At 40.7% G+C, this 16,091-nt stretch overlaps 1 protein-coding gene across 1 annotated transcript in view; it reads right to left on the bottom strand.

Moving 5' to 3' along the window:
• The window catches only part of LOC310937551 (cadherin-7-like), a gene marked incomplete at both ends in the record, with an annotated part of 115,072 nt that overhangs the window by 23,332 nt on the left and 75,649 nt on the right, over positions 1–16,091 (bottom strand). The window contains 4 exons of the mRNA XM_083901834.1: positions 8,361–8,482; positions 10,911–11,047; positions 11,955–12,208; positions 15,832–16,019. Of these exons, the coding sequence (XP_083757960.1) occupies positions 8,361–8,482; positions 10,911–11,047; positions 11,955–12,208; positions 15,832–16,019 (701 nt within the window). The remainder of the gene's footprint in view (positions 1–8,360; positions 8,483–10,910; positions 11,048–11,954; positions 12,209–15,831; positions 16,020–16,091) is intronic.

Below are 16,091 nucleotides of genomic sequence, written 5' to 3'. Positions count from 1 at the left end.
ATGCACATGCTTCAAAGGGCAAAATAACTCCCAAAAAGTACTTTTTATTTTTTAACTGAATTGAGAAAAATGTGTGGTTAAAGAATACAAAGTATTTTAAAGCACAGAGTGAAATAAGTACATGACATAAAATTGCCAGTACAGTACAGTACAGTTCTAAAAGCTCAAAAACAATGCAGTGCTGTTGCATGGATATAGTCCATGTTGTGGTTGTTGAGGTGAGCTGTGGGCCACACCCCTTCCAGCCTGAGTGCATCCAGCTGAGTGCACCAGGTGAGGGTGATCTGCTCATCACATGGGGGCCTCACTGCAGGGCAACAGTGGGAGCAGACAACATGTGAAGTGACTGGGAGCTGATGTGGTGCATTTATAATCATGTGAGTTAAACACAGTTAAAAATCTGATGTGTTTATTTGAAAGTGGGCGGGGCATACATACTTTATACTTTCAAATATATACTACATGGAAAAAAAAAATATATATATATATATGAAATATGTATGAAAAAAAAAAATATATATATGTATGAAATATGATGGAATCTGCAAACGTTAATTTTATTTAATTGATTTACGTTTATTTGACAGGGACAATGCACAATATATGATTGGGCCAGATTTTAGCCACAAGGCATAATTTACATGTGCTGTCCCTGGACAGGAGTTGATGTTATAAACAATTTAAAAGACAACATGTAATGATTTGGGACAATAAAATTGAGTGATGAGAAAAGAAAAAACATACAAATGAGATGAATATAGACACAGAGGAAAGAATCAATGACTAGAAATGTTCACAACATTGGTTTGCTTTCAACCATTTCTTAAAGGTGAAGTAAGTAGTTTATAGTGCCATCTAGAGGAGGGGCTGAAATTTACAACAAAGAACTGCTCCTCTGCTCACCCCCTCCCTTCCCTGAGCGCTACAGTATCCTCAGCCAGTCAAATGTCGTCCTCGTCGTCTTTCTCCGTGTCAGCAGACGAGGTTCGTGAGGCGAGGGAGAGGGCGAGCTACCGCGGCCGTAGCAGACGAAGTGGAGAGAGTGGAGGCGGGACTTCCGCTACAAGTAAAGCGACGCTTGATTTGTTCTCTCGGGTTTGTCCTTACAGGCCCCGGTAGAAACATGGCGTCTCGCTGCTAACAGTCAATGCAACCGCGGCCAGCGACCATGTTATTTTACATGACTTTTTGAAACACTACGAAAATGAAACAAAAACTATTATACAGCGAGTAGACAATGCAGGAGCACATAATATGTATAAAAAAGTGGATTTTGGGTTATATAAACCCATAAATACTACACAGTGTCCCTTTAAGGCCTAACTTAAAGGTGGTGAGTGTGGCGCTTTGTCTAACACACAGGGATGCTATTCCACAGCCCTGATGTTTTTACTGAGAAAGCGGTTTGGCCAAAGGTAGAACGCCTAAACACACTTGTGCAATCCCCCCCCCTAGATGATGCTTTTGTGGTCCTCATGTCACTTGTGGGTCAAAAATTGTCTGTAAAATGTAACCGTGAAATGGTTACCAAAAATACTATTACTATGGGAGCATAGTCTCGCAGTTGTATTTTTTCCTCACAGGTAGAATTACATTTGAGATTTGTGAAACGTGTGATTGAGCCTTTTTATTTAAAGCCACTTCAATTTCGCCTGGGAAAAGTGAGTCATACAGTAAGATCAAGCTAAACGCTGGAAAGTTGGACTAAGAGTATAAAGAGTATAAATAAGCAGTGCATCAGAGGTGGCACTTGTTGCCATGGTGATATGACAGCTGTCACCGGGGATTGTGATGCGGGGCCTGCAGTTTTCACACCTCTTCACTCTCCTTTGCTTCAAATGACATCAATGGCCTGCATGCGACACCCCGTAACTTTGTACACCAATGGCAGCTGCTGACACGCCCCCCTCCTTCCTGCCATCACATGTTAATATGTGTTTATGCACACTGTATGTATAGATTTTAATGGCAATAAGTGCGTGCCTTTTCGAGGTTGTTGCTCTCATTTCGAATCAATCACTTGCATCATTTGCTGAGATTCACGATCGCTGGCTGAAGTGAGCTCACGGAGAGATTGAATCTGCCCGGTGTTCCATCGTTTTTCGAGCAGACAGGGCGCTGCCACATACTGATGTCTTCCGCGTCTCTTGCCCTTTGACGTATCTGTTTACATCTCGCACTGTGATAAACACGTCTAATAAAATCTGGCGTTGAGGTGATGGTGTTCTTTTGTTGTTTGTGTAATTGATGTGACACAAAGCAGATATTTCTGTTCGGGCGGATATATATAAAAAATGTGCCAAACTGGCTATCACCTTGTGGCGGTGTGGGTGTAGATGTACTGGCAAGTATCGCTGGGTAAACTTTGATACCGATGGGAAAACACGGTGGTACTCGGGGCAAACTTCTGCAGTTATAGAAGTGCTTGTTTGATTCTGATTTCCAAGCAGGTTTAGAGATGTTTATTCATGCTGCAAGTGTGAGGACTTCTCTTTCTATTTCTTTGTTAGGTGTGACACTTGGGGCAGTTGACACGGAGAAGAAAAATAATAGTTTTGATTGGGGGAAGCACACTATAGCACACAAGTGGGGAATTTCAAACAGCCCCAACGCCACTGCTGCAATTTAAATTTGTTTGAGGTTTTGCATCTGTGGGGGGTTTTTTTTATATGTACACAGAAATGGACGGAGTGATTTGTACATCAATGATCCAGGTACACAAGTAACCTCATATGGATCATAAAGTTGTAGAACATAGATGTCTTAGTGTTTATGCTCAAACTAAAGTTGTGGAACAACAGTCCCCTTAATATTGTTTTGTGTGCAATGCAAGAACAGTGATTCTGTCACCTTTTTTTTTTTGTTTTGCCAAATTGGCAATATAAAGTCATGTCAAAACTAGCTCAGTTTGCAGTGCACCCATGGATGTGCAGACAACCATCACAGGATTACTTCCACAATGAAGGAAAGTGTATTTCTGTTACTGTATATATGAAAATATCTTTTCTCTGTGTTTTAAGGCCAATTTACAGTAATGTATTCACAGTAGACATGGGGAGATGAGATAAATGCGACATTGGATTGTCTGTGTTCAGGCTGGTCCAGGGTTGCAGTGTCATGTTGGAGGAATACGGTGTTGGGAGCAAATTGCGTATATAAAACCGCTTGGCTTTCTCACCTTAATTTCCTTTGTTAGCTATGACTCAGGTTAGTATATTTGTTGGATTGACGAGAAGACTGATTTCTGTCAGCTCAAAGAATGGAACAATTTAAAATAAATAGCATGTTGGTGACCATTCTTCCTGCATCCAACTGCCTATTACGGACAAGCTCCATGGGGCGTAATATTTTTTACGTAGTATATCCTATACTATGTGGTGTATGTGACATACTAGACATCTTGGTATAATAAAGGCATAAGATTATGTCAAAATGTCAAAAAAAATGTCTTTGCTTTTTTTGTGAGCTTAGAAAGTGGGTTTAAAAAGCTTAAAACCATTCAGCATAACATGTACTCACATTTTTAAATGAATTATTATTGTTATTATTATTAAAACGCACGTAAAACAGATTTGTGGATAAGATAGTCAAGGACTGAACTATTGGTCGTGATTTTCTTACTCCATTTATTGGTATTCGTAATTCCATCAGAAGATGATTTCTATCTCTGAGGCTCAAATCTTACAAGTAAGTTAATTTCACACAATTTTAACCAAACACAGACATTAAAAACACCAATAAAGAGTCGTCATGCAGCACAGTAAGAATAGCACATGTATGTCTGAGGTTGTGAGGTCAAATCTTAGGATGAAGTTTTTGAGTTCAAGATTCAGTGTAAAAAGTCAAAAGCTCTAAGAAAACCTGAACAAACGTAGGAGCAGGTGGCATAGTAGTTAAGAATCAAGTTGGCAGTTTCTCTGCCACAACATCCGATTGCTTTGAACCTTGCATGCAAGAGGTTTTGACTCTTTGCATTGAAAATAGGATGATAAAATTTGCTTCACCACACATGATTTGATCCCAAGTTGTAGATGAATTAACGTATTAAAGGTACATTATGTAAAAAATCTAAAGCAACTGGCCATAAAATCCTCCTAATATGTCACAGAGACTCAGGAATAATATTCATATAACAAACTGAACTCACCAATAACAATAGTACAGCCAAAATATTTGCATAAAAAAAAAAAAAAAAGAATTGCAGACTGCAAATTATGTTTATGTTTTGAAATCATGTTTTGGCATGGGGCGCCACCTACTTGCATCTACCAATCATTGCAGTCAGTAGAGCAACCGCGGGTTGCCAGTTACGTCAGAAAACGAAGACCTCGGTATTTTTAATTTGAATGTAGTAACCGTTTTTGGCCACATTCTTACATATGGCACCTTTAAAAATGCCAAGAAATGTAAACTAAAAGTGTGGATTTTTTTTTAACCCGGTCCAAATGTCTGAATAATCGTTTCACCTGTCTGAAAAGGTGTCATTTTACAAGATATTGCTAATTACATTTAACACACCCCTCCCCCCCCCCCGTTACAGGTCCTTGGACCCCACTTTGAGAACCACTGGTCTATCGTCTATGCTGCAGGATTGCAGGGAGGAGCAGAGGAGCAGAGGAGCAGATGGGGGGGGGCAGCAGAATGCCAAGTCCACTCATGTATGTAATGGTTACACGGAAGTGATTGTACAGCATGACCCCCACCCACCCACTCTCTCTCTCTCTCTCTCTCTCTCACACACACACACTATTCCCAGTGCCCCTGCCGCACAAACACCCATCATAATATGTGTTAACATTATGGCAGAAGACAGACGCACCGATGATCCGTAACAAGTGGCATCTCCGGAGAGTGCCAGTACCGCGAGACGGCCTCAATTAGGCCTGAAAAATGGCAGGTTATTTCATCGCTTCGCTCCCTGTTAATCTGTGCTACAGAGCCACTGAGTCAACTCTGGTCCCAACTGGCCAATATTATTTCATCTCTGTCGCAGCTGTGAGTAAGCCAATGGGCGTGACAGCCAGTGGGCGGCCTACGATTAAAAAGAAAAAAAAAAAAAAAAAAAAAACCTTAGCCGACTGTCCAGTGCCTCTGACATATAGTAAACAGAGTATTTTAATTAATTAAGAGTCAGTGAGGTGGTGGAGCCAATATCTGACAGATCTGCTAACAGACAGCCAACACCTAGTTGTAATTCATACAGAGCTTTCGCATTCAAATGTCAGCCTCTCACTTTTTCATTGCTCGGTGTATGTGTGTGTGTGTGTGTGTGTTTTTGTCTATGAATTTCATCCTGAATTTCTTATTTTTTTACCTGCTCACTGTCTTTACACTGTTTCACTTCGTTGTTTGCCCCCCGAACAGGAGAATGTATTTGAACAGAAGCTGTTATTAGAATTATTGAGAAATGCTGCACGAATGAAAAATAATAACCTTCTTCTCTGTGTAGAGTCGTATAATCACGTCAATGTGAATTCACACTGTGGCTTCACGGTGTTATCACATAGTCAGAGGAGTGTTTGCCATCACATATGGAAAAAAGCAATATTATATACTCCTGTGTACATAAAACAATACATTGTCAGGGACTATATCAAATATATGTATAAAAATACAGATTATTAGTCATTTTGACGATAAAATAAAATGTGTTTTCTCCCAATCAAAATGTAGAAAATCACGTTAAATTTAATATGTTCATTAATAAAAAAAAATAAAAAAAACGACTTTGCTCATGATGCATTTGCATGCAGCTTGTGATGTTTCAGTCCCATGTGAGAAAGGGATGAAACCTTTATTACCAATATAAAAAAAATGAAACATAAAGACAAGACATCAGTCAGTGCACATGACAGCACGAAGAACGACCCATTAGAAAAGCACCGTTAAAGCATGGTGATTTCATAAAAGAGTGTCAGTGACAAGAGCAGTTACAGTGCACAGTGCTCAGTTCACACGCTTAGACCAGAGCTTGTGTAGCAGCGAAATGCTCCATGGCCACGGTTCTCAAACTGTGGTACATGTACCACTGCTGGTGGTACCTGAGCTTCCTCAGAAATCAGAATTAGTTAAAAGTTCAAAAGTTACCAAATATCACGTCAATAATAAAATGCACATAATACTGCTTGAGGACATCTCAGAAATAAGAATGTGCTGAGTATGGTAAGAATTCACAAGGCGGCGACAATGCTGGTTGGCTGTGTGAATTAAAATCTATGACAAAAAGCCAACATCTCACTTGTTTTATAACAGTTAATATCTTATAAAATGTTGGATTTGTACATATAAAAAAAAATATAAAATGTTAATCCATCCATTATCTACCGCTTTATCCTCCACCAAAAGGGTTGCCATCGCAAGGCATAAAATGTTAAAATCAATCAATTAGCAAAAACAAAATGCTTTTAAATGCCTCTTTTTGCATCTTACTCGTGTAGCTATACAACCATTTCATTTTCTCTCTCTTGGTCAGATATTTATTCCTATTCCTAAAACTTTTTCTTGGGCATTTCACTTCAGTGTGTACTAGGTACACATTCCCACACAGCTTGCGTAGGTATACACTGGAAGCGTCTTGACATGTTTGCATTGGTAGTAAACCTAGCTCAGAGCTAAAGCAGGCCGTTTATGACTGTACCACTTGAATACTATCTGGACTGGATTTAAATGCTGCACGTTAACTCGCCGGCTGGACGAGGACGTGGGCCTCCGTCACCAGCCTGCTCCATGCTTTACAGCGGAGTGGCTCGTAGTTACACCTGGGGTGGCGCATTGAGTAGGCAATCTGTCCGCTCCTGCTGAGTAATTACGCATTTGCTCTAGCCTTTTTCCTGCTGATGATGCCGTCATGGACCATGGCTGTTGCCATGTCCTGAGGGCTGCTTGTTGGGGAATTACTTAGTTCCACTATTGTCATCGTCTCAGTGCCATAAGCGGCGAGATGTAACTAATCTAAAACTACGTGCTGAATCTTGAAAGTTTGTTTTGTGTATCGACAGGTATCTATCGATAGATAGTTTGTGTAGTTTGTGTCGCTCTAAATTTGGAGTCGGTGAGCAACAAACCATATGAAGATTTGTGGCAGGATCATTAACTGAAACAGGCATTCATTCAGCTGTGGAAAACTGAATTCTTCAATAACTGCTAATATAGAGGCGGTGTTTACTCCACATCCTCTGCCCTGAGGCTTAAACATACTGAATTAAATCTAAATTTAGCAATATCTTCGAAAGTTGTATAAACTGAAGCTCGCTTTGCATTTTGTGTGTGTGTGTGATTTAAAGTGCAAAAATGTGAGATAAACATACACAGCGAGCAAACCATGCTCGGCTTTCAAGAATACCCACAAGCCGCAGTAACCTCATTTAAAAAAAAAACACACACACACACACGCACAATGTGGTCAAGCAGAGTCCAAGCACGAATCAAAAACCCACACGAAAACAACAAATGCAAACATGAAATATTGTCTCTCGTTTTTTTTTCCACAAACGAAATCATTTGCTATTTTTGTTCACACTACCGTGAGCACCGTGACAGATTGCGAAATATGAATGCAAATAACATATTTAAAAGGGCCCTAATAGCCATTCCCCAAACAATGCATCATTCTGATCAATTGTACTTATTCAGGTCTGCACGCCTCCTTTACCCCCGCCTCTGATTGTATTTTCCAAATGCCAAGAGTAGACAAATCACCCCCACAGACACACCAGTCATTTAGCAACAATGAGGCCAAATGCTAAACACAGGGAATATGAGATGCATGGCTACGGCTTCTTTTCCTGGACCGAAACCTCAAAACCCTCAAACCTCCCGGGTTTTCTATTGTGTATTGTGAGGCATTTTCCACCCCTCTGCCCTCACTGGTGATCGACTAATTACAAGGAGCTTCCGCAGAGAGAGTCAAAGCGAAGGCAGAACACAGCTCCACCGCAGCATGAGATATATCACATTACACCGTGATATTACCGCAGATTCGGTCCACAGGCAGAGTCAAGCACTGTCATTAATTTAGTCGGCTCTGACAGTATGGGATGAGAGTAACATCTCTAATGAACAATAACACCTACGATACCTGCTACTAAATCTTGAGGATGTGTCTCATACAAATGATGCCGATTCCACCTGGAATGACCTCGAGCCGCTGAGAGGATGTGTGTGCGCGCAGTAGACTTGTTTTGAGGAACAAGAAAGACTTTTAATGGCTTTGAGAGTCAGCGGGCTGTCACTGCAAGTCAAACTTCAAGAGAGTGTGTGTGTGTGTGTGTGTGTGTGTGTGGGGGGGGGGGAGGGAGGGAGGGGCTAGAGGAAAAATGAAAGTGAAGTATAATCAACTGTCGAGACATCCTAGGTCTTACCTGGCCTGGCCTGGCATTCTCGCAGAGGACAGTTTCATAGTCTATGGCAAAAACCGGGGCGTTGTCGTTTATGTCCGTAACTGTGATGAGAGTGACGCCTTTTCCAATTTGGGTTGGATCCTCTGGAAAAAAGAAGAGAAAGTGAGTGTTAGTGCCACACAGCTGTTGCTTAACTTGGATATGAAGCAAAATGCTCCACATGAATGAGCAGTATTTACATCTCGTGTTAGCTTGGAGACGTTACAGAACATGGAATTATTCATTTGTATGTCAAAAAAGGACAGAGGCAACAGCGAAATTCGCAAAATGCGCAAAAAATCTAATAGTTTGAGGGGATAAATGCTTCTTGGCCTACTTTCGGATGACTGACACCAGAAGTTACCACATACAATATATAACATAAATAAATATAAATGCTATGTGAGGAGTATACTGAGAGTCCACAAGGGGGCAACATTGCTGTCTATCTATGATAAAACGCCAACTTCTCACTTAATTTATAACATCAATAAACATTTTTTTAATAGTCTCTATCACTAGTTTCAGGTCTTCTTCAATAAAACATGGCGATTTGGTAAATTATGGTCCATCTACTGGAAAAACCACCTATATGATTGACAGGCAACCGGTGCCCTCAACATGGCACCAATCTCAAGGCTTCAAAAACCAGAATTCTGATTGTCTTGAGTGACGTCACTACCGCTTTCATTTGCAAGTTGATGCCAAATTATTGAATATTAATATTTATTGTGTGTTTTTTTAATCACTCACAAAGAAGGAACGAGGGGGGAAGGGGGTTGCTGTTGTAATGAAATGTGCCTCTAAACAGCTGGTGTTCTCTTTGCTGTGGCAACACCAGAGTGATTACACTAGATGTGGGCTTGTTGTCGGGGGGCGGGGGAAGGCTGCTCGTGTGTGCGATCAGTGGGCTTCACGCCTCTGTCTCTCCCTGACACGCACTGATGCCCAAATGGCTGAGTCTGAGTGCAAGACGATGATTTAGCCTGGCGTGGCCGCCAATGCCGGGCTAGAGATGACGCGGCTCGCATTCGGCCCACACTGATTTGACGGTGATAAAAAGGACGTGTGGAGCCCGGGGCGAAAATACTCGCTGTCACTGGCATAGTCTGGGCAGAGAGGATAGAGAAATGTGAGTGACTGCAGCTCAAATGCACAACATCCCTCAACCAAAGAGTCCCTACACCCTCTTCAGTTACAAAGAAACCCATTTACTATAAATACTGTCATAAGGCGCGCAGGGCAGTGGATGCTGCTGTCCATGAACTCAAAGATGTTCCCAGCTGAAAACAGTGCCTGAGTGTCACTCTTTGTCACAAGCCAGTACTTCATGCATGAGGGACTGTTGTGACATTTCATGTGGCTATTATTATATCCTCCTTTTTTTTTTTCGCTTTGTTGCTATATCAGGCAAGAGCGCACACTCGGGAATCAACCGACTAGTGTGTCTTTGTGCCTTAGATGTAAATAAAAACAGGGTCTTTGAAGCTCAGAGTGATAAAAAAGGTATTGAGAGGGGATAAAAAAAAAAAGAAAGAAGAATACTCCCTTTCACGCAGACGTGAAAGCAGAGACACTGCCAGAATGACAGGCTGGGTTGTCTTTTTAACTTGCGCTGACGTGACGCAGCTGCCTAGATTGTGTGTGGATGACTGTTGTTGATTGTGTTTGCGTGACGGTGGTGGATTGATAGGGACAAATATATATATATTTTTTTTTAAAAAGGCACTTGTGTCCTTGGAGACATTGAGAGATGAAAGGGGCGAAAAAAAAAAAAAGGGGCATGCGGCACTTCTTCACATCACATTAACATAGTTCACCCGTGGCTGAGATCACCCACCCTTAGTCAGCAACTCATCCCTGTGGCTCAGGGAGACATGGAGGTCAAAATGACCGTCCTGTGTGTGTGAATTAACATTCCCCGACAGCACCCAACTATTGTGTTATCCATAGCAAAGAGGACGACCGGGGTATAAACAAAAAGATGGATAAGAGGATTAAAGCAGAGAAATGATCCAAGGTTTCTTATATTTAACTCAAGTGATGAGATAAAAAAGCTACTTGACCAGGTGTTAAATTGACACAATGTCTTAGTCATTTTTAAAAAGCATGGTCTTTGATTTCCAGAAAGAGGAAAGACAAAAGTAGTCCGCTCCTTTTCAGTCAGAGACCATCAGTGTTTTCAGTAGAAGGAAAAATGTCCCTTGAAGATGTCATCAGCTTCTCGTCAAATAATTTTGACCCTCTTAAATTTCAAGCTAAATTGTTTTGAAAGGATATATTAAAGGCTTTATGGAAGCAACCTTGAACATCTTTAAACCTGAATAACTGATGTGACAAAGACCTTAAAAAAAATACTTTTTTCCACGTATTGGCATGTAGCTCTGGTTCATTATATCATATATGTCTGTGTAGCCATATATTGAGGTATTAACTTAGGCTGAGCATTTAAGCAAACAGTTGTTTCTTGATGGGTGTTGTAGAGTTCAGGGTTTTAATTGAAAAAAAAAAAAACAAAACAAAGAAACTCACGGCTCTCAATAGCAAAGATGGTGAGGTTATGGACCGAGTTGGCCTCTCGGTCTAGAGGCTTGGCTGTGCTGATGATCCCGCTCAGAGCGTCCACGTTAAAGAAGCGCTCCAGGTCTGTGTTCCTGTCGATGGAGTACCTGGAGACAAACACACAATCGCTCAAAAGTTTGAAGATTTAAGAAAGTATGCTGCTTGTAAGATTATATAAATAGAAGCCCTAAAGAGGAACATGGAACTTTACACCACGGAGCGACACAGAACCCCATTACATTTTGACGGCCGTCAACTTGTCCCTCAGCACAAAACACCAATGAAACCCTCTCAATACACAGCAATTCATATTTCCACAGAAAATTACAACTTCAATTAGCCTACATCCAAAGGGTATTATTGCAATGTAATTCGACTCTTGTGGCTGCATTAGTTCCACAATAATTTTAATTTCTACAGATGTAGCGCAATATATTGCAGAGGCTGATAACAGTCACACGAGCAAAAACAGGCAATTTACAGCTACAATGGTGCAGTAATTTGATTTTCTGATTAGAATGACTAACAATCCTAACAGACCATGCATGAATACCATACAATATGCATTCAATTAATGCAAAAGAGGCAGGGATCTTGAGAGTGACACTGCACAGATTGGCAACGCGGGTGCTTGTTTTTGAGTAATAAATGCCACGGCACAAGTGTTGAGCCCTGACCCTCCTGCAGGAATGCCCTTCTCTTGTTTTAGATGGCATTTGACATTTGCAAATGCTGCACTCCTTGGCCCACTCGCCATCTGGCACTGTCTTTGTGACAGCCACATGGGGACTTTGGAGGGTCTGCAGCTTCTTTGTGAGTGTAGATTATGTGGAGTAGTTGAATGGATTAACTAATTAGTCGTCTTTACTGCCGTTTCATTGGGATCCTTTGGGATTCTCGCAGTATATTTATTCCGCGGCAAACATCTGTAGAAAAAACGGTCTCATCAAAGTGGCTGAGAGAGAGAGAGCTGATAAGAGTTTGAGTTTGTGGCACTGTGAAAATCGCTTGTACCTGATGCCACTGTTGGACGTGTCTGGATCATGGGCAGATACTCTCCCAATTGAGGTGCCCACTTTGGCGTCCTCCGAAACAACCATCCTGCTAAGTGGCGAGGAAAAGATAGGCGGCTCGTTCACGTCCTCCACGGTCACTTTGACGGATGTCGTGTCGCTAAATGGGCCCAAGCTCAAGAAGTTGGAGTCAATATTCCTGTTTGTGGCCTCGATTCTCAATGAAAAGCTGCTCTTTGTTTCAAAGTCCAGAGGCTGTAAGGAGAAACAGATGGGAAGATAGCGCAACATGTGTCATGAGGTCTTTGCCTTTGTTTTTACCTGTCAAAATAAAAGAGCTGTGAGCTGTGAAGTGGGTTTTTAGTTTACTTTAGAAAATCAAAGGTGAAAAACCGCGCAACATATGTATGTTTGGGAATAGGTAAGTCTTCCATAACGAAAGTATTGGCCTGATTCCATTTCTCATGTTATAGCCTAACCCCTAACCACCATTTCCCCTTGGAAATGAATCACAAAGGATAGTGAGTTGTTAAAATCTAGCCTTAACAAATGGTAGAAGATGGTGAATCATCACAAAAGCAGAGGCTACATGTTTTGGTCTGAGATTCAACATCCTGTTGTCAAGACTATGGGGCTGAACGATTTTGAATAATTCCCGATAATGGGAATGGTACTCTTTATATAATCATTGTCCTTTTCATTTGGATAACATATTTAAAATGATTACCGTGTGATATTTGTGCATATGTCTACTGTCTACTTACGTACTTTTAAAGTTAAAATGAAAGAACTGTCTGTAACTTAAAGTTAAAAAGAAAAAAAACTGTCAAAACCTATGACCTCTGCAAAGATTTGCATTTAAATGATGTATTTTCCTTGTAAAATACTTATTCCCCCTAGCATACTTTATTTTTTGTTAGTAAAAAGTATATATTGTTTTTGTGAATGCTTTTCTTGTTGTTGTTATTCTGTATTCACATACTTCAAGAAAGCATTTTTGGAAAAATAAAATAATATAAACAAAGGTCCCTGTATAAGAGCTAAAGTTAAATATTTTGTCAGCACTTTAGTTTGTAAAAGTTTGTCTTCAATTAAAAACAATTAATGTGAGATTTGTGTCCCCTTTCCTTTTTCGTGTGACACGAGAAAGAAACTTGTTAAAACCTTGTTACTCTGAACTAAGCTACTTTTTACTTTAACTAGAGTACTTTTACTTATACTTAAGTAAAACTTTATCAAAAATAGTGGTACTATATGGGAATATTTCAGTACTCTTTCCACCTCTGACAATGGTGTTTATTGGGATTGAGTCATTGATCTCAAATATTTAGCCTCTAAAAAAAAAAAAACATTTATCATACAAAATGTAGTCAGACTAAATGGTTGTATCTAGTTTGCGCTATGAAAGCAATTATATTGATTTTGAAAGAAAAAGGCTTTTGAAATGGATGTAAAACATTTTGTCATTTCGCCTGGCTTATTGAACTCTCTGTTGCAAAACATAATATACATCAGGAGAGCATTGATTTGACACTTTCATTGTCAGCGACTATCTCTCTCACTCCAGCGTTTTGTAATTGTGTTGAGTTTGGTACAAGACAAACAAAGGATCAAAAACGGTCCCTCAGACAACAACGCCTCCGTTTCCACCTCTCTCGTGCTTATACATAAAATACATAAAAGAGCTGCAGCGATGAACTGTCACGTCCACGTGACCCAGAGGAGACCATTTCAAGTCCTTTGACAACCTTGAAAAGTGAAGTATGAGCCTCGAACTCCGAAGCGTCGGAAAATGAGGCAAGAATGTGGCAACAAATTTCCCCGTGTAAATGAATAAGTGGCTTTGTTACACATTTAACTTGACAAGTTTTATTTATTTATGTAGGCGGATGTCAGTGACATTATTTATAGCATCTCAGTTCCCTTGGTGAGAGGAGTGTTTCTTTAAGCATTACAGTCTCTCTGTTCCCTTTCATCAATCACTACAGTGATCTCCGCGCTGCCTCTCTCCGTTTCTGTAGCCAACCACAAATCTCGGGCTGACTGTTGAGGCAGTAAACCCTCCGAGTGACCATGGTGATGTTTACTGCGATCAAAGGTGTCGGAGGTAGTCACTGTTGATTTGTCATTAGTGATTATCACTTAATCCAAAAGTCCAGGGGACGTTTTGAAACGGGGCGAGACAGACGAAGAGGAGCAAGGGAAACTGGGGGAGACAGCTACGCTAATATCTTCAAGTAAACAAGCGTTATGCAGCCTGGGTGGGAAACGGTATCAACAACAACCGTTTCCTATGTCAGCGCATTATCCAGTGCAAAAAAATAATAATTATTGACCTCAATTAAATGTTTCTTTGTGTGGAATTCAACTAACCCCAACACCTGGGGCTGTTAACATGTTGACCATCTTGTCTCTGGCTTTTAGCTCCAAACTCAGTACTTCCCATTGAAGATGCAAAACTTAAAGGTGCCATATGTAAGAATGTGGCCAAAAACGGTTACTACATTCAAATTCAAAATACCGAGGTCTTTTAGGTTTTGTTTTCTGACGTAACTGGCAACCCGTTGTTGCTCGGCAGCAGAGACTCTACTGACTGCAATGATTGGTAGACAGCGGTAGGTGGCGCCACATGCCTAAACATGATTTCAAAACATAAACATGATTTGCAGTCTGCAAAATGTTTTTTTTAATGCTGTACTGTTGTTGTTGGTGAGTTCATTATGTTATTTGAACATTATTCCTGAGTCTCTGTGACATATTAGGAGGATTTTACGGCCAGTTGCTTTAGATTTATTACATAATGCACCCTAAACACCTCGTCGTACTTTTAAAAGTGGTTCAGGAACATCCTCAAACATCTGCAGAATGTTGGGGACCATTTCCAGCTGTGAACTGATCAATTCCGGTGCTCCTGTGTGTACAGCACTTACAGCAGCTGCAGGATGATGTGTGGGTGTGACCGGTTCAGAAACTCCAGAGCTCACGGTCGACGTAATAAAGCTAAATGTCATCTAGTGCAAGTGTGTGGCGGCTCGCTGATGTCTTTTTAATAGTTTTTGGACAACAAAGGAGGTTCACGGCACAGAAGAATAAGCTACAGTATATTAGGTTTTAGGTGCATGGGGAATAGCTCACTTGCTATTGGGATCAACTCATTGATGGTCTTTGTTGATGATGAAATACACAGATTTAATATCTAAACATCAATTATACTATATTATATTCCTCTTTGAGGGTGTTAAGTAAACACAAATAAAGACAGATTCCATAGGCATTAAAGTCAACGATTTCTCCTACGAATGTGTTAGAATAGAACATGAAATTTTGAATATAAATACAGAATTTGGTAAAAATGATTTAGTGTAGCTCCGGTGTACAGCTGGTGCAGCAGTGCTTCATAGGGCTGCACATAATCATTGATTCTTCATGCTGATTTGAGCCCAATTAAAATTCAAAGTCTTGATTTGTTTCAATTCCTGCTTTGACGCAAATATCGATTCAAAATCTCAGACATAACAAAAATAGTTTAAATCTGAAATGAAGGCAGACATCTGCCAATTAGATTTAGTGTTTGCCCTCAGTGGAGAATTCATCCTGCCATGTATAGACTGTACATGTGCAGACTGTCACACCAGCAAAATCTGTATTCCAACAGTTGCTACCATCCTCGCTGCTTTATACCCCGCCTGAAACATTTCGCACTGACTTTCAGAAGAAAGGCTTCAGTGGCATTTATGGCCATTACAGTCTTGATGCAAAGGTCTCAACTTGTGCTATTAAATATTCACAATATAGTCTACTTTCACAGTCTAAGAATTTTCATTTTCTTCCTCATTGTATTATGTGTTGTTGTTTTTGAATTCCTCGCCCCTCCCTACCTTCAGCAGAAGAATCACCCCGTCTTGTGTGTCGTCGTCGGTTGTTATGTTGAACATGCCGGGCCCGTCTCCGTCCATGAGCCGGTAGTCCATCTCGGCGTTGGAGCCTATATCTGCATCGGCTGCTTTGATTCTGGCCACCACAGATTGCACCGGCAACGACTCCAGCACCGTGTATTGATAGCTCTCTGGAAAAGAACGGACAGGAGCGGACGCTTGTAATGGATGTGCTTATTTCACGACCAACTCACCTTTAAGCA

Source organism: Microchirus variegatus (assembly GCF_963457635.1).
Source record: "Microchirus variegatus genome assembly, chromosome: 15".
Taxonomy (NCBI): domain Eukaryota; kingdom Metazoa; phylum Chordata; class Actinopteri; order Pleuronectiformes; family Soleidae; genus Microchirus; species Microchirus variegatus.
Note: the sequence above shows the minus strand (reverse complement) of the source record. Positions and strands in the feature narration are given on the sequence as shown.